Source organism: Geospiza fortis, unplaced genomic scaffold, assembly GCF_000277835.1.
Source record: "Geospiza fortis unplaced genomic scaffold, GeoFor_1.0 scaffold213, whole genome shotgun sequence".
NCBI lineage: Eukaryota > Metazoa > Chordata > Aves > Passeriformes > Thraupidae > Geospiza > Geospiza fortis.
Window position 1 is genome coordinate 477,920 of NW_005054399.1, and position 20,109 is coordinate 498,028.

Consider the following 20,109-nt stretch of genomic DNA (forward strand, 5'->3'; position numbering starts at 1 on the left):
GTGCTGTCTGAATGCACAGAATATAATTTACACTTTATTGAGTGAAATTAGATCAGCATAAATTAATGCATTGTCTCCTACAGAGATTCATTCACAAGGGAAATTGTACATCAGCTACTTATGAAGCTGAAAATATGGCAAGTTCATCATCCTCACTTGCAGACACGTCCACAGCTGTTGCCTTCGAGTGGAGGAATGGTTGGACACAGGGAAATGAGAGTAGAAAGGAAAACCTCAAAGAGTAACAGACCCATTTGAGCCACTTTAACTCTCCTCAGTCAGTACTTGGGATGAATAAGAGCCACGAAAAGAAGCAGAAATCAATTGAGTTGGAAAACCGCTATGCAAAGCTTCCAGCAGCTCTCCCCGAGGAAGTGAGGAGGCAATTGGAGAGAAGAAAAGGGCAGAGCAGTGGCTGTTAAAGGAAATAGTGTGTACATTCAAGAGAGTGCCAGGAAGAAGAAAATGACAAAAGGGTTCTGCCCTTTGAAGCATTCCAGCCTGCCCCCACTCACCGTCAGCGCCAGCATGACCTCTCTGTAATTTTTGTTTCCATTCAGCCTCTTCTTCAGCGCTCGAATGGCATCCTTGGGCCTGAAGGAGAAACACACCATTTTAACAGACAGCTCAGACAGGCTTTTCACATCCCATAAACTGTGGGAAAATGAATCCTTTGCCATTTCCAGCTGGACATAAGAATGTGGGTTAATTTCAGATCATCTGACTACAACCAAACCAGGGTTATGGAGAAATATGTGAGGAGACAAGGTACCACAGAAATCAAGACTGGAGGAATGCCCCAAGTCTCCAAAAATTGAGGCTGTTGATTAGGCACGGAAGACTGACAGCCACTCTGACAAGCCCAGGGAATAAGAGCAGTGATCAGTTCTGCAGACTGCAAGCAGCAAAGCTTTCTGGTGCTGGAGGTGTGTCAGAAAAGCTGTCTACACAAATACCTGAAATTAAAGGCATTGCAAAGAGATACACCTGCTGAAAAACAAAGGTGACACCCCCTCCAAAAAGTTTTTCATGCCAGCTCTCCCATGCAGAGACTGACCACAGAAAATGTCACAGAATCATTTGGGTTAGAAAGGCCCTCTTAGGTCATTGAGTGCAACCATTAACTCAGCACTAAGCCCACCACTATACTACATCCCAAAATGCCACATCCACATGTTTTTTGAGCTTCCAGGAATGGTGGTTCCACCACTTCCCTGGGCAGCCTGACCCAGTGCCTGACCACCCTTTCAGTGAAGAATTTTTTCCTAATACGTCATCTAAATAAGTTGCTCTCCTGGCACAACTTGAGGCCATTTCCTCTCATCCTGAATCCTACAGGTACCACATCATACAGTATTTTCTGAGAGCAGGAGAGGTCTAAGAAGCAGGAAAACCAAGCAACTGATCTGCAAACTGCATTCAAACCATGAGTATCTGTCTCCAGCCTCACTGCACCTCCCCACATGCTGACTATAACCAGGGGAAGATCGTGTTCAGGGACCTTTCCAAGTCTGCTGAAATGGCACATACCCTTCTTCTGTCTCGTTGATAATGTCACAGATCTCCATGTTAAGTGTCCAGTCTTCACTCTGCAAAGAGCCATCTGTGGCCTTTTCTGTAAAGTAAAGAAAAAGAAATCTTTTCACATCTTCCTGATTAGGTCTATACCTCAATCCACCTTCAGTTACTCTGAGCTGAAACTATTCAGGAACAGACAGAAAAAACCAAATCCTTGCTGACAGCAAACAATGTCAATCCTTCCATCCTGGTTTTAGGGATCAGCATAGAGGTTTCCAGACAGAATCAATTATCCCTCCAGCCCACATAGATGGGCTCCTCTTCAAAGACTCCTGAATTCCTGGGAGAGTAGGAAAATGTCAGCTAATTCCAATTTAAACTCTTCAGATGCTGCATTGCTGGCAAGTTATGAGCTAGGAAAATATCCCCCCAAACCAGCATGACCTCCTCCCTGTTTCAGCAGATAATACCTCCACATGAATTGAGGGAGGAAAAATACCAACCTGGAGACAGAATTCAAGGAATTTCAGCATGAAAACACCCACCAGCATGTGAAAACATTTAGCACATAACAGTTCAGGTTATGATATCATGACATCTGTCCCATGCTATGTCCCTCTCCATGCTGGGGCTCTGCATACACCTCCCAAGCTCTGCCTTCCTCCCAAATCCTCCCTCACTATTTTTGTGGCAGGTTAAGTCACTCTGGCATCACTCAATTCCCAGGGAAGGATGACCTATAGCACTGTGACAGTGGCAGATGCCAACTGCTGGCAGTTTAATTTATAGACGTCTGCAGGAGTAGCATAACCATAACTTGTAGTAATCAGTTGACAAGAACTATTTCCTCCTTGGGATTTCCTCCTAAATCAATATATTTCTGTCTAGCAGTGCCTGAACATCCCTGGAATTTTTCACACTCCTCACTTGCATCATTCAAATCCTATCTGCTACCCACACTCAGGAATGATGTCAAGTTGAACATAAAAGCCTGTCACTATGGAGATCTAAAAAGGGGACCTTTGAGCCAAGCATGACCTTCTCTAAATTACTCTGGGTTTTTCTACAGATCCCTGGCATCCAAAGCTGGAAGGCAAAGAGGGTAAGCAAATCTACTTTTAAACATTTCAAAGAAGAAACAAAACCACAGGTACCATCTTCTCCAACTCTCCCTCCTTCTGTCTACATCTAACCCCAGTCTGCCCCCCAGGACAGGGCAGATTTTGTTTGGAAAGACCAGGCCCCAAGGACTTCACACATCTCTTTTTGTTTACCAACAGTGTTTTTTTCCTATTAATATTTCCATCACTGTGACTGAGGATACAGATGCCCACAGGCCATAATTATGGGACATTGTTTGGAGAAAGACTGTGCCTGAGTAATTCAAATTTCAGTGACTTGTCTACACCAAAATCGTGGTTAAAGCAGCTCCACCAAGGACAGCAATTACAGAAGTTTGAAACAAACTAGACAGCTATGCAAAACCCCAGAAGGGAGAGCTGAACAGGAGGGAGAGAACACCATGGAAAAGGAGATTATGGAACAGGAAAATATTTGTTACAGACCTTACTTTTCATTCTGAGAAGCAGCACTGCAGTGTACCCATTGGGGAGGGAATGGAGGCTGAAAATCTCCCAGATGGATCTTCTTCAGCCATCACCACCTCATGGTAAAGTTCACTTTGGTCAATGAAAAGTGTTTATGCTTGAGAGATGCACAGCTTCCATAATGTCCAATAAATGCTGGACAGGTTACAGAATATTTTTAACTTACTGCGTTTAGAGTGCAGGCAGAGCTGTTTAATGTTTTCTAGGATACAGGAATTTATCTTTGTGCAAAGCTACTTGTAAGAATCACTTCTGTTAGTTGCTTAGTGCTCTTACAGCCTACATAAGGTTTTACTGCTACAGAATGTGATCTGCCTTCACCTCCATATAGTCCTTATCAGTTAAGAAAACATTTTATTCCACATTAGAAAAAACCCCTTAACATTCACAGATAAAAATAAAAAACATCACTACATCTGATCTGCTAGAGAAGGTGATCCCCAGAGCTGCAAAGGATTTACAAGCCAAATGCTTGAAAATAAGAGATTGCGCCTTAAGTAGAGAGTATTCCCTAAGCTGGGCACATCATTTGTTTCCTTAATCTTAAACTATATTAAGAAATGTGTGTGTTCTTGACAGTATTTGGCATCAGGCAGCAACTTAGCAATGTTCAGTCTCTCTGGTCTGCTATAATCACTTTTTATATATGATTTTGGGAAAAGCTGATCCTGCACAATGTTGTGCTGGCAGCCAATTCACTCACTGGTCTTGTAAAACCCATGGAGTTAAGGTTTATTTTGACAAAATGTGGATATGGCAGCACTCCACAGGTAAAAAAAAAGTGATATTTTGAAGATAGCAGAGTGAAGAGATGCTGCTGCAGCACTGTACAGAGGTTAGCACTAGAATGCTCATCTGTGGTCCCTGATAACCTTGGTCATATTCCCTTTTTGAGACATTCCAGGAAAAACAAAATCCACTTTCTCCCAAAAAACTTGGTTACTACCTTTTTATTTTTGCATTTCTGCATACACAGCTGAGACTGTGTGGGTTTAAGACATAACAGTTGCCTTCTTGAGAAATAGCTCTTTTCCCCTTGGGTAATTTTTAATTCGAGTAAGAGTCAGAAGCTAATTTTAGTTTCTTCTTCAGCAACAGAGAGCGCACGAGCACTTGTCATCTGGAGTTGTGTGTCCTTTGTAGGGTGTGTGACCCAGATTTGCTGCTGCAGTGCTCTCTCAGCTGTACAAAGGAGTGCACTGGCTGCAGAGAAGGTTTGGGTGGGATTTGCCTGAAGAGCTGCATTGTGCTGCAACGAATTGAAAGCCTGCAGAGCTCTTCTAGAACCAAAACACAGCAGGTTGTAATTCTGGATTTCTAGTGAAACAGCTCTGCCTGCACCCAGCTGTAGGAGAATCCCTACCCAACATGGCCAAAATGCAGGAAATTAAAAATACTCAATAACCTGTCCAGTATTTCATGGGCACTTTGGAAGGCTCCTCCTCAAATAGCACCCAGATACAGCTGACAAGATTAACCAGATTTTGGAAACTAACACAGAACAGCAAAGGAATGGCACACAAATCATGCAAATCCCCTTTGAAAGAGGAATCAGTTCCTCAACCTCTTTCACACCCATTAAAAGGCACCAGTTCATTCACACATGAACTCTGGAATGTGACCAAAGGATTCCAGGGTGCAGTAAGAAATGTTAAGAGGGAAGGTGATGAGGAGGAGTTTAATTGCATCACAGAAGGGCTGGCAGCTCCCAGCCTGGTGCCAAGGGCTCCTTGCACAGCTCCTGCCTCAGGAGCAGCTCTGATGAGCACTGGGATAATGCTGGGTTTGTGTCTCACACAGAGACATGATACCACCAGTGAGATTATCAGAAAGTCTCTCTCTGAAACAAGATGCTATCAGTTCCCACCACGTGTCCCAAATTAAAGCATAAATGTTCTGGTGGGTAGAAAGACAACCTGGCACTCCATGCCTGACACAAAGCAGACCTTGGGCACTGCATATGCACACACAGCATCAGCTTATCTGTAGTCTGTGAGGAAAGGGAGAAAAAACGGTGCTATTTTTTTCATTCACACCTTCCCTCTGAGATCCAACTCTTGTGGCCGCATTTCCACGCTCTGCCAAACGGCAATATCAGCATTTCCCTGCTCACACTGAAATCCTGTATAAATTACAGCACCCAGAGGTTTCAGCAGTGTAAAGTTCCCAGTTCCAACAGTCTCAGTGCACACACCCCCAGCCAAGCCTCTGCCCAAACAACCTGCTCCGACCTGAGATGTCACCACAAGGAAACCAGGTCAGAAATTCCTGTACAATCACCAGGTAACAACAAACAGGTTACACAGGGCAGGGCAGGGCAGCAATTAGCTTCTAAATGCAGGAAGAAAACAGAAGAACTTTTATCACCCATGCTGAAACCAAGTCAAAAGGCAACCTCACAGAGAAACACCAACACTGGTTATCCTCAATAAGCTCCTCTCTTCAATCCATACTACTCCTCCATGTGCATGTTTGTACAGCTGAGATTGGAATTCTGACTGCTGGAAGCACTGAGAGCAGCTATTCCAGCCTGAATTATGACAGGACCAGGGTAAAAACCTCTCCAAAAGTCCATCTATAAGTACCAGTAAGTCTTTATGGTGCTGTAGAATGGTCTTGGGAGAAAAGGCAAAAGGGAAAGTTAAATGTGGCACTTGCCAGAAATAACATTAAATGGAAACAGCACAACTGCAATTTTCTGTCTGAATATCAGAATCTCATGAATGAACAGATCTTCGTGTTCAGAGAACTCAGTTTTCTCTCTTGGGTCTTCTCCAGATGTTGCTTCAGAGACTCTCAATTCATACATTTGGGATGAACTACACACACAAAATCACCCTCTATTTATGCAAGAAACATGCACACCAGTGCATTGTGTTGGAGAGATCCAAAACCAAGAAAGCTCCAAGTCCAAACTTCTCCCTTTCCCTCCAACAGTGTTTGGTGTTCAAATAGCACAAAACATCTTAGGGTTTGTGGTTGTTTTTTCTTTTTTGCTTGCAAGTTCATAAGATTGCACATCTTAGATCTTTGTCTTGTCTCTTAGCAGTCCACCTGCCTACCAGCTGTGCTCCACCACTGAAATTAGTAAATCAAACAGCCAGATATGTTATATTTCACTCTGCATAATAAGGATCAGAAGGAGCCACAGTATCAGCAGGTTTTTGCTTCCATCCTGCTGGTTCCCCTCCCTTCAGTGCAGTGTTGCTCTCTCAGAAGCAAGGGGCATCTGCTGAGGGTAAAAGCAAAATGCTTTTACAGACTGGGCTTCCAGGAAAATAGCAAGAGTTTTGCAAGGCAATGCAAACCAGACAAGATTGCTCAAATGAATGGGACAATGACATCTCTGAGCTGCAGTCTATAGTTTTACACTTTAAAGCAGCATTACATTTTGTGGCTGCAGCTGTCTCTCCTGGATTCAATCATCAATGACCCCCACAGCACCATCAATAAAATCCAGGGAAAGACCATACAGAGGCCATGGAAACATATTTCAGCTGTCCAAGCAAAATGAAGAAAAGACCAAAGACCCCCAGCACTCAAAAAGCTGCTGAGTTCAAGGCATTTCGCTTGGGAGACAGAGACACACTCAAATAACACACTTGGATACTCCTGGACCCAACAGTCTATTCTTGTTTCTCTGTATTTGCTTTTAAAAAGACAGTCACGGCCACTTAGACATTATGGTAACCAACAGGAGAATTGTTCCTTTTTATCAAAATGCTCCTATTGAAATATAAATGTGACTCATTCAAAATTCAAGATCAAAACTCAACTCTGGAGTGACTTACTCATAAAACCCTGCCAGCTTCTTTGTTAGAGCGCGCAGCTCCAAGAGCATTTTTCAATTAGCCACCTCACTGCTCCAAGTCCTTTTTCTACATTCCTTATTTCACACTGCTCTGAAAATGCTGAGCTTCACACTTCCAAGGAAAAAGGCAGTCAGCTAGAACAAACGGGCTCAATCTGAACGGCAAAGCACTACAGAAAACGTGATTTGGGTTGGACTGCTGCAGCACCGGCCACCACTTGTCAAGACCACTGTGATTTTTCACTTGGTTTTTAGCTACGCTCACGCTAAAACTCTTTGGGATCAAATAATTTATCTTCCACTCATTGTTTTGCCAAAGTTTGTGGTGCTGAATAAATGAATAGTTGGTAATGGCTGCAGAGTCTATGTTAAAATAAAATAAAGAGACTCTGTGGACAGGCACACGTGCAATCCTAAAGAGTATTTAGCTCGAGTGCTGTTGGAAGGCACAGCAGTAAACTGGGAACTGTCATTTTCTCCAATTAACTTTCAGGTTTTCTTCTTTTTGAAGGTGCCACCCAAATGCCAAACTTCCTCCAACCTGCTTTCCAGATCACACGTACCTGCAATCATGAACATATAGCACATAATTACTGTGCCTTTTTAAGCACCTCATGGTACTCAAAGTCATGCTACAACATTCTCGTGATTTAGATATGCTGCAGAAAAAAACATCACCCACAAATTCAGCCTCTCAGGTGCAGGAAACTCCAGGTGATTAACTGAGCATAGCTGCACTGCAGGGTCAGAAGCAGAGCAAGGTGAATGGATTAATATATATTAAATAAATATTAACAGCTGTACAAGAAGACTTTTCTTTCATACTCAGATCAGAGCTTCACCTGAACAAAAAGAAAACCAAAACAGAAAGCCTTATAATAATATCAGAGCAGGCAAGGGAACTTATCAGCATGGCTCACTTAGTTTATCTCATCTCAAAGGTCTTGATACATTTGCAGGGTGTAAAACCAGTTGGACCTTCCCATCTGCAATTGTATTGCACAAGAAAGGTCTGGCAGGACAACCTGGTCCAGGCAGCTTCTGTCCTCAGATGTCTCTCATCTCAGGCATAAATGGTAGTTTAGTCACAGTCCTTAAAAGCATTTGGAAGTTGGATCCCAAGCAGAATGGTGTGTTTCTATACAATAAAGACTTTTGTTATGAATCTTCTCCCTGAAGTTCCCCCATCAGCAGAAATTGTTGCTGCTGACAGCAAACTCCACTGAATGACATGTGTATGTGAGTTGCTCTCTTCCAAAACAGATGGCAGAGAGACACTACTGCTTCTTTAAAACACAGTGAAATCCATCTGACTTCTCCATTCTACACAGCTTTAGAAACAAAGCACAGAAAGCCACCTTCCTCCCATGCCCTGACACTCATCAGAGCTCACATGTTGACCCACGTACTGCAAATAGCTGTCCTTCAGAGCGAGGTCATACACAAGCAGCTCCCAGCTCATCAAGCCATTTGCATGATTCAGAGGCACTTTTCCCCAAAATTCAGCCTTCACTGCACGTTTCCTCATCTCTTTTAGCAGTGACCTTGGGCAGATTCCCACCTCGCTGCCAACCCACGATTTTCAGATGATGGTGCTATTTTCTGATTGACAAACAGGGCCCTGCTCACGTCAGGAATCGATACGCCCGAGCCTTCAATCAGAAATGTCAAAGCAGTTTTCAAATCTGCACCCTGTATTAATGGATTTTAATGGATTTGAATGGGGATGTTTGATTTACAGTGGGGGAGCAACAAATCAATGATCCTTTATGACATGTCACATCTCGTGACAGTGTCCCCTGTCCCGTTGTGTCGGGGGGATGATGACTTGCCACTTCACAGACATCTGTGATCTATTAGGCAACACTTCCAGCAGTTTAATATCATCCCACTCGGAGTGTCCATCTTTCTTCTTGGGATGAGAGGCATGAAAGCATAAATTAAAATCTCCTGGGTGATGAAATGGTCTCCTTCAGATTTGCCTTTTCTAAATTTAACTGCGATGTGTCCGTACGATTCTGTGTGGGAGAATTTATCAGCACGGTGTGGTTGTAACAGGTCAGTGCATCAGGATGGGTACCCAAATCTCCTCTGAATACTGTCCAGCAGCCAGTGTTTTATAACAAGATCATCAACATTTAGTCATTTCCACAGCCAGACCTTAGATTGTAGCCCACCACTTGCCAAAGAGTTTTCACCCTGTTTTAGTTTCTGGAATTTGGATGGTCGGAGAGGCTACCTCATTCCTTAACTTGGGCTACCAGTTCCTTAACTGGGAATCTCAGGTATTAAAGCACTGACATACTGGATGAATAACATCTGTTGATTAACACTAGAAATACCAGATTTTTTTAACAGTTTTGGCTCTCCAAAAAACCCCCCAAAAACAAACAAAGAAGCTGAAAAAAAAATCATCATTTTCCAAACACCCCATTAGTAGCTGAGAACTACTCACATAGACAATCCCAATAATCCAAAACCAATGACTGCATTAATTTTTCCTAATGTCAGAAAAACCAACTGCTAAAAAAAAGAGCAGACTCCATTCATTTTATCAGCCTTAACTTATGGATCTCAGAGAAAGCAGGAAAAGCAGGCAGAGAGGTATCACAATTCCATATCCCAGCAGCACAACATGCTGTAATCACCATCAAGAGTAAGGAGGTGTCCTGATCTGTGACTATCTGCCCCATTCAGGACTTCAACAGCATCCAGTAATTACAGGTGAGCCCAAAAAAAATGACTTTATGAAAAGTTATGGATGATCAGTGTGTCAGTGAGCTATATTTGAAATCTATCAGCTCTTGATGGCCAATTTTGTACTACATGAGTAAAGCAAGTTCTAATAACTCACTTGGGACTTCAGTACTTACAAGCTACGTGCTTTTCATATTCATAAAACAAAACTAATTGCCTTTCATGGATGAAATGTTCTAAGAATTTTTAATCCATGTCAGCTGCAAACTCTAAAAATCCATCCCCATATATTTCAAAATCCCCCTCCCACCTGCTCACTTGTAACATGTTTGCTGCAAAGTAACCAGGAGGCAGAAAGATTCATCACGCTCCGACATTAGAATTATTTGTATTATTTTTTAGAGGTGACTCCTAAAATCAGTTACCCACATTTTCACACGCTTAAAATAAACTGAAAACACTACTGAGTGAGGGAAAAAATAGGTAAAATCTCCCATTCCCACAAGGAGGCAGTTACAAGAACAGGTTTGCTCCTTTGCTGCAGCATGCTACATGGGATTTTTAAGCAAGTGTTCACACGTGGTAATTAAAATGTGTTACAAGTGAAATGAAACAACTCCTGCAGTAACCATTCCACGTGCATGTTCCCACCCCCAGCTCTCCTACTACCAGGAAGGTGAGAGCTGCATCCTCTGGAAAACCCCAATTATCCCACACGTAGAGTGAACTAGACAGGAGTCTGCAGCTTTTGAGAGTTGATGGGTTGTGTTTTCTAGTGTGAAGGTTTCAGTTTGTATTTCAATTTTTCAGCCTTCTCTGCTCTACACAACAACAGCAGGCCTGTACAAAAGGCAGTAAGCTCAAACCCTATCCCAATTCTCCAAAATCTCCACGGCTTGAGGATCACCATCTGGAATATCTGGAATACTCTAAGTGTTTTCACCATGGGAAGAGGGAAGAGCTGGCTCCTCTTCCTCTAGGTGACAGGAATTACTTTTGCCACGCTGTGGTCACTGAAAGGCCCCACTGCCAGCTGCCCATTCTGCTTGCTATGCCTGCAGAAGCTTAGCAGATAAACACTCCCAAGCAATCTCCTCAGGAAACCCGAGTGCAAATCAGGCAACAGCAATAACAAGACGCGTATGTGCAATCCCATCTTGGGGGCTGAGAAATGTGGATTTCTTGGTCTCTAATAACCCTACTAAAAATTCTGTTCCATTTTTACAGCCCTGTTTTCTCATGTGCCACTGCTGTAGATAAGCCTGAAAAAGACTGATAAATAGAAAATGTAAATACCAGAAGTTTAGGTCAAGTATGCAAATGCCTATTTCTGAGACTGTCATTTTAATTTTCCCTTAAGTCCCCATTCACCAATTTGTGCTATCTAGGCACACAACTCTGTAAATTCTTCAGGTCAGGAGCTGTCCCAATCCATTTCATGTTCCACTGCAATTGCCTCTATTACATCATACCATTAGTGTGGCAAAATTAATAAAAATGCAAATGTATCAGGGGACTGCAGCATAATTTTGGAAAATAACTCTACTGCTTTAACTGTTTTGGACAGTTAAAATTCTAACTAGAACACAAATTTTGAGCAAGGCTTACCAGCATTTTGGCTTATTTCACACGTGCAGCAAGGAAGCAAACCCCAGCAATGAAATAAGCTGATCTGGTGCAGGGTATGGATGGGAGGGTAACTTTCCCAGTGAACATATGCAATATTTTGGAACTGCAGAGAACCAGCTCCTCCTGCTTGGGAAAGCCATGAGCAGTCTGCCCTGTCCACTGTGACCAGCTCTGGCCAAGGTCAGCCTCTCCTGGGCTTTCCCTCCTGTTTCTGGGTGAATCACAACTTTCTCCACTTCATTTGGGTTTAATGTTCATGCACACTGTGCACATCCTTCCCCTGAGCCCAGCAACCAACAACTGTGTAATGCTGCCTCTAATGAAAGGGAGCCTTTAGAGGTGCAGAGGCTGAGCCAGGCTGTCCCAGCTCCCTCCTGGTGATCACCACAGCCAGGAGATGATTCTGCATCCAATTTGAGCTTTGCTTTAAGGAATGCTACACGTGAAATACCTCATTACCCACAGCAAGACTCCAGGCCAACACCCATTAAGGAACCTGGTAGGAAAAAGGGGATTTTCTACTCATTGGCTATGCCAAGTCATTGGCACGGATGGGGATTTAAAAGGCAGTTTTAATTATAGTAGGTAAAACCCACAGATGATCAAGCTGCAGTGTCAGAAAACCATCAGAACTGAACACTGACCCATTTGGGTTGTTTGCTGAACTTTAATCACTTTCCAAGTCTGACAGCTGCTCAAACTTAATTGCTCATTACACTTGTAAATAAAAACTGATCTCACTCTCTGATTAGCCAACCATCTTATAGTTGCCATAACAACTCCTTGTCTAATAAGTGATTTCAGATTTACCATTATTTGTACTAGCAGAAAATTTCACAAAGGTCTGAGTTCGCTCTTTTCAGCAAAATACCCTTCTAATTAAAACCACAGAAAATCAGTAGAGAAAGGGCAGCTCAAAGATAATGAAAAAAAAACAAGCTATTTACTACAACAGCTTAAATGTGAGCTCAGGGTAACACAAACCCAAATACATGCTGCATCCAGCCCAACCTCTACATCCCACTATCAATCTTCTTATTATCATACCTATATCCCATAACAACTGCTCAGGAAAATACCAGACAGAATTCAGGAAATAACTCAGGTCACAGTGCGCAGGTGGATTTCAAAACTCACTCCAGATGAAATATTCCAATAAAATTTGCATCTTTTCTCTCCTAATCCTTAAATTAGGAACCAATTAACTGGGGAAATTCCTTAACACTCTGTTAACTGATCAGAGAGCTTTTTTTGGTGAAAACTGAGGAGTTAAGATCCTCAACAAATTATGTAAAAGAGGGGAAAGTGTTGAGCCCAACAGATTGCAGTCAACAAGGCTTTGGAGGAAAAGCTACAACATAGTATCTCATCTCTGCATCATCCCAGTCAAAACCTTAGGCAGGATTTATTGGATAAAACTACTAATTAAAGCCTTGCAGATGTTTTTTTCCTTCATACCTGTATTTCAGCAGGTATTTGGTCACCAAAGCTTAAGTAAAATGCTTCTATTTAATATACAGATGTATTTACTAGTCTCAGAAGACAAAGCTATGAAATATCTCTCACCTGTAGGCTCAGAATATCATAAAACTTTCCAAAATTTGCTGGCAAAGCTGCTGAAGCTTGCAATTTATTTAATATGCTCAAGGTAGCCTTTTGTGTTTATGGGCAAAGAAAGGCAAGGTAAAATAAATGCAGAAAGCTATAATTGAGACAAAATAAGAGTTAAAAAAAAAGGTTAGGAAATACCAGATTTTTAAAAGGGACTTTCTGCATTTATTAAGCTAGGCAAAAAATGGGATTTTTTTTTTTTGTTATTTGGGTCAAATAGGAAACCAGACATATTTCTTGCAGTAAATATATCCCATGAAAATAAAGAGGATGCAACATGTTCAAGTTAACATCTTTAACATTCCTGACCACATTTGGGATGAAACAAAGTCTTTCCTGCCTTAAGAACACAAAACCAATGCTCTGAAAAATTCTTGGTATTCAAACACAGTTTAAACAGCTTACAACACAAATCTGTGCCTTCACTTTGTGTATGTTTGCTTTGATCTGAATCTGAAAAAATAATTTTTAATTTAACCCAGAAGTTTTCTGAGGACCAGCTGGGGAACAGGCTGCCTGACTCTCAAGGAATAAGCAGGCTACAAGGTAAACAACTTTTTCAACAGGTTTCTTCTGAGTATCTCCTCATTTCTGAGTCTTCTGATGCTCCCTGAGACTACAGAGCTGCCAAACGCTGCGAACCAAGAGATACAGGAGCATGGGTAAATAGTCCATACACAGCCATGCCAGGAATTGCTCAAACACAGGGCATGCATTTATTTGATCCTTAATCCTTGATTTTGAAATGAATTATTGTATTGTAGAGCCCACCTTATAATTTTGGCAGGTAGAGAATAATTGTGGAGTGTATATTTAAATTTAAAGACAATGCTACCAATAATAGACTGGTTGGATTTATTTGCATCTCCCCTTCCCGAGCAGTGGGAAATGTTACCTACAGCTGGAAGATCTGACCCCCTGGGTTGTATAAAAACATGAAAGGAGCTGCTCCTAAGGGAAGAGAGAGCCAGCTCTAGCAAAGCTTTTAGACCAGTATCTTTTGTGCTGAAGAATCATCAATTTTAAAAGAGCCTTTTGCCACTGGCAGTAACTGAAATGATCGGGCAGAACCATCAACAGAATAACACACAAATACAGAAGATAAGGCTTATCTATCCTTGGTAGGATTTTTATGCTCAGCAACAAGTTTCTTTTACGTAGAAAACTAGGAATTCCATAGGCAGATGTAAATGAGAAGGAGGAAAACTGGTTCTGGATGATCTGTGCTGTGTTTCACAGGCTGGTTTTTGGGTCATTTCCTCACTTCACATTTCCCACAATGTCCTTTCTCCCTGTGCTCTTCAAACATTCACGCTCTTATCACCTACCCATTGTACAGATTGTAAACCCTGACACAGAGGATGAAATTACTTTTTGCCAAGCAGGAAACCCCAGATGAGGAAGGAGGTTGCCAGGCCAGCCTTGAAGAGCCCCAGCCCTGCAGGTATCAGGCAGCACCTTCCCAGGGAATGATCATCTCACCAAAACTTCTGCAAGAGCTGCTGTTGTCCCTTCACTGATCACTGTCACTGAGAACACAACAAATGCCTTCAACACGTTCAAAAATTGTTCACTAAAAACTCAACATAGTTTATGAAATCATAAGAAGGTCTGCCTACCTTAAAACTGTTCCTCAGTAAGAAAAACACGGAGTATTTTTATGGGGAAAATTGTTTTGGATGAAATATTACATCAGTTGGAAGGGTTTGTGGGGATTTTCTGTGGTTTTTAGGCAAGCATATTTTAAATATGCAGTTTGAAAAATCTGCTGAGTTCATGAACAGAGCAGTACCAAACTGGGAACAAGCTGTCCTCACTGTCATATATAGATGGCTATTAGAAGCATATGGAATATACATTTAAGTGTACCAGGCTGAAAGAGATAAAACAGCATTACCCAAAAATACATGTTATAATACCTTCATGAACTACAATCTGCTTTTGTGCCTATAAAATAAATCCAGTCTTAGTAACCCAGTATTAAATGGCATTATACTAATTACCCAGCCTCACATGTGTACGTAGTTTCTCCAAGTTGCCAGACTCATGACTCAGTATTTATTTGCTCCTTTAAAGAGCAAAGATATCCATTTTCCTATTTCATGGAGATTTTCCTTACAACATAATCCATTGTCATGAAGTGAAAGCAGATCCAAATAATCTTATAAAACTAAAAGCACTTTATCAGGCTCTTTTTGCATGACAAGCACAATTCTGAATGAGCAGTGGGGGGTTGGACTTCTAAAAACTGACCAGATACAGGAATACCTAGAAAAGTACTTCAGCTCTGAGGAGAGAACTTGTGCCCTTTTCACTGCAGGCAAAGGCAAAATTCATCTTTTTGATATAGCAAGAAAAGTTACTGCCACCTTGTATGGAGAAAAGCTTCCCTTAGAATCTAAGGGACAATGCTTCCATGGTTGTGGGTAAATGCAAAGGACTTTTTATTTCATTACAAGGCAATGAATGATGAGGGAGAAGATTCAGAGCCCAACAGGACACTGCAAAAATGATATTTTACGTGGACCACATCCTGAGATTATAGTGTACACTTTAAACACTGATTTCTAGCACTGGGGAAAGGCTTATCTATTAAAAAAATATTTCACAGCACAGCAAAGTAGTAAGTTTACTCTGAAGGGAACTTAGGGAAATTGTGGACAAGAAAGCCTGGATTAATGCCTCCCACAGGACTACCACGGGCTGCTGGCTCTAATGCATTTCTCTGTTCCTACATGGAGTCATCAACTCATTTATTTAGGAACTGTTTTTATTCTAAGAATCATAAAAATCTTAGAGATATAAGAAACCTGAAGAAAAGGCTCAAGTGCTTCTTAAGGAAGGAAAAATAAAAGGTGTTTTAAACCCCTTGAAGCACTTTCCCATTAAAAAGGAAAAAAATAAAAGAAAAAAAAAGGGGGGGGGGAACAAAACAGCAGCTCTGAAAACAGCCTGAATCCACCATATATATTATCAATTTAACAGCCATGAATGGAAACTGCAAGTGCTTTGATAAAAATCAATTGAAAAGCTGTCTGCCTCACTGTTGCTTCAATAAAGTGCCTCTGTATCTTTTGCTGAAACCTTGTTTTTGTAGCCTCCTTAAATCACCACACTGTTTCTCCTCCAAAGACAGACTCCAAGCGCCCAGACCAGCACTGTGCATTGAAACTTCCCTTCTGCAACAGGGATCAGGGTGTAAACCAGCAGCACCTGATGCCCACTCCCAGCCACACAGGACAACTTCTTTTCTACATTGTTAAATGTAGAAATTGTTCTTCATTTCTTCTTTGTTAAAAATTAACTTTCAAGTCTCGCTGCACTTCATTCAGGTGCTGAACTTCACTCCCCGAGGCCTTTGGCTCTGGCTCAGGCAGATTTGGGGCAGCAGTGAGAAGAGCTGAGTTCAGCAGCACACACAGCCCTGACCAGAGCCTGACCAAAACTGACCTTGATGTCCCTGTCCAGCACTCTGTGAGGAGCCATTTCACACCTCACTGCCCCAGGTCAGCCCTCTGCACCTGCATGAGGGGACAGCAGCAAGGTTGCTTTGGATTCAAACAAGGAAGCGCTTTCCTGAAGCCTTTGCAAAGTCTCCAGAGTAAAACAAACAAAAAAACCTAAATCAGGCTTCCCTGTGTCCTCTCATGTAAGCCATATGGCCACTATCAAATAAGCAGAATGGCCAAAAAAGAGTCACCAGCACTCCACATTCTTGTAATTCAATCAGCTTTAATCATCAAAGATGTTCTCACTAACCTGCAGCAAGGTTATTTGTTCTAATAACCTCGAATAGAGTGGTGACACTTTAAAGATGGCTCCACTGAACAAAGAAAGATAAAAAAGCAATTTATGGCAGGATGGTGAATCTCAAGGCAAATTCCCACTACTGTAAATTGCAGCTTTTTCTCCAGGCCAATCCCTCTCCACACAGCAAGCACTCTGTCAGAGCTGCTTTACTACACATCCTCCTGCTCTTCTGCTCCTCACTGGTCAGGATATTCTTCAGGATGGTATTTGCAGTGGAGATTGGAAAAAATAAACAGTTCAGTCAGAAGAACTGGGCCAGCACCCAATGGCACAAAGGATCTTGTCAACCTCGATGTACTTGGCAGCCTATGAAACCCATGGCACCCAATTCCACCCTCTAGACTCTCACCAGCCTTCACAAAAACCTTCTGAAAAACACCTCACAAAACCTTTGGGAAGTACTGGATTCTGCTACAAAATCCTGGGTGAGATTTTTGGTTTATATGTCAAATGATGCTATAAAGTCCCTTCACAGCAACCTCCAGGTAAAAAGCAAAATGGAATGAAAATTGGGGTTTTTTTGAGCTCAGGAATCTCTCAGGTATAACTGCCTGCCTTCCACACAACAGCCCCACCAAAAACCAACCACTCTTCTCAGAGGACTTTGTTGGAGACACGAGGACAGCTGAGTGTCCACAGGTCCATCAAAGTATTATAGCAAAATTAGGTGAGGTTTGTAATTAGCAGCCATGGTGATGGCTTGTATTGTTTCTGCTATGTCACCACTGGGAATTAAATAGAGGGTACCACAAAATCAGTCCAAAAATCAGGTAGGTTTCAGCCCTGAGGAACCTGGCTGCCATTTCAACTGGCACTTCAGATGCAGGAGACTCTATCCATCTCCATTACAAATCCTCTGAGCTCATCCTAGCATTACTTTCCCACATTAAGCAAAAGAGTTAACATAAAAAGCCTGCCTAGCTTCAGACATTATCCAGATAAAGAGGAGAAAAGAGAAAATCCCTTGTATTACCTCTCTCAGCTCTCCCCAAACCTTTTCTGACATCTTTGTTCTTTCAGACCTGGCATTTATCTGCAGATATTATAGAGCCCTAATTAAATCTTCTCCTGAACCTCTGCTACTTCCTGGCAGAGAACACACATTCTTGGTGTGCTGATGGACCTACAGGATTTTCTGCACTCCTCCCTTATGGTGAGTGTTAGGCCTTGCTTGAAAACATCACAACTGTGTACAACACAATATGTTTAAACAGAAATACAAAATTATTCCATTTCTTTCAAAGAATGAAGAGAAGCATAAGTGAAAATTATATTCCACAAGCTCATTGGAAAAACAAACTGTGGAAGCACTGGGCAAATAGCAGTGTCTGAGAACAAGGCATGCTTTTGTTTTACTGCTGTCTCAGAAAGGGATAACTGGCAGCGATAGGAGAAGCAGAAAAATTTGTCTTCCAAAATAAAATCTGCAGTTATCTCTTCCCCCTGGGAGTAAAGAAAAACATTCTGAAAGTGTAGCTGAATTTTGCATTAAGGGAAGCTGCACACCTAACCTTATCTGATGGAAGCAGCTCAGTGTTCAAAGCCTCCAAGCTGGCGGCGAGCGAGGGGATGTGAGAGCTCTGAAAACCTTCAACTCTGGACTTAAACAGGCAGAAGGCTAAAAAAGCAGATTTTACCACTCCTTCCTCCCTGCCCCCCAACAATTCTTCAGTTCCTTCAAACTGATGCTAAGAGAAGCTGCCAATGAAGAAGAGAAATTGGTGCCTTCCCTCCCCAGGCTGAGAGCAGAGGCCTGGCCCAGCTGTCCTGGGTGCTCTGATGGCCAAACACAGCAAAGCCTCTAAAATCACCTTTCTCTTTGTCTGTCCTCTGAGTCCCAGCACTCCTCTCCCTCAGCAGAAGAAACAAACAGCCCAGATGGCTGAGGATAAACAGCAAGTTCTACATATGCTCCATATAGGCTGACAAAGAGAGCCCAGCCACGCTCCAGCACAGCGTGAGACTCACCCAGGCAAGGCCCTTTCACCTCAGCCAGGGCTGTCCCTGCACGTGGGCACGAGGAAAGGACTAGAAAAGAGGTCTGAGGCCATCAGCTGATACTCTGCAAAGTTTTCTCCACTGTGGTTTTCAAAGACTTTCATCATTCCATAAATCAATGGAGAATAGCTATAGGCTGGACTATGCAGAGCTGTGTGTTATAGAAGCACAGAATGGTTTGGGTGGGAAGGGACAGTAAAGATCATCTCATTCCACCCCTGCCATGGGCAGGGACACCTTCCACTATCCCAGGTGGCTCCAAGCCCTGTCCAACCTGGCCTGGAACAGTCCCAGGCATGGGGCAGCCACAGCTTCTCTGGGAAACCTGTGCCAGGGCCTCCCCACCCTCACAGGGAAGGATTTCTGCCCAATATTCCATCTAACCCCACTCTCTTGTCAGTTTGAAGCAATTCTCCCTTGTCCTGTCACTCCAGACCCTCTCCCTCCATCTTTCCTGCAGGTTCCCTTTGCAGATTTGGGAAGGCCACAGTTAGGTCACCCCAAGGCTTCTCTTTTCCAGGCTGAACAATGCCAATTCTCCCAGCCTTCCCTGGCAGGAGACATGCTCGACTGAGCATCACCTTGGCTTTGGGACTGCCTGCCCTCCTGCACTGCAGGAACCTGAGCCAGCCTCTTCCTTCCCACTGCAATGTCAGAGATCTTAAATTTCTTCAGGGCCCAACAGAGGAAAGCAGGAGGCACTGAGAGCCCACCCAGCTGAGGTGAGAACTCAGAGTTACCAAACTCTGCAGGAGTGATGCTCAAGCTTTCTCCTTTCTCTTCTTTGCCCCAACTATGGTAACCCAGACCAAAACATGAGTAGCCAGGAAAGAACACATCTGTGGGAGGGAGCAGCCACAGCAGCCCAGGGAGGCCTTGACTGGCGACGCAGTGAAAGCTGGCTCAGAATAACCATTACCAAAACCACAGCTCAGCCTCCAGGCTGAAAAACGAGCACTCATTTGTGTCTCCAGACCACATCACCCCCTGCCCACCCAGAGGCACAGGGAAGGAGTGCTTTGGGAAGGAGTGGCTCAGTGACTGGGGGGTCTGCAAGAAGGCACTCCACACTTCAGGAAAAGGAGCTGGGGGATGCAACAACTTTCCTGCATCCATCTCGACGTGGAGTCGCTCTCTCCTCATGGACAGCAGCCTGTTCCCCAGACCTTCTCTGCCCCCTGATCTCTCCACACCCCCATTAACCCCAGAGCCCCGCACGGGGGCCCCCAGCCGCCCCCAAACGCCTTCCAGCCCCTCCAAGCCCCCGGAACTCCTGGCACCCCTGCTCCCCAGAGACCCCCCACATCTCCAGAGCCCTCAGAGCTCCCCCAGCAGCCCGCAGTGATCCCCATAACCCCCCAAACACCTCCACTAAGCCCCAGAGTCCCTTACCGAGCCCACATTTCCCCCATGGGCTCTCACAGACTC

General features: G+C 43.2%; 1 protein-coding gene across 3 annotated transcripts in view; it reads right to left on the minus strand.

The window, feature by feature from the left end:
- TOM1L2 (target of myb1 like 2 membrane trafficking protein) overlaps positions 1-20,109 on the minus strand; it is a 56,501-nt gene that overhangs the window by 36,203 nt on the left and 189 nt on the right. For all 3 annotated transcript variants that reach the window (XM_031061049.1, XM_005425939.3, XM_031061048.1), the window contains exons 2-3: positions 1,531-1,615; positions 516-594 (exon numbers count right to left, since the gene is read on the minus strand). In XM_031061049.1, coding sequence (XP_030916909.1) covers positions 516-594; positions 1,531-1,615 — 164 coding nt within the window. The remainder of the gene's footprint in view (positions 1-515; positions 595-1,530; positions 1,616-20,109) is intronic.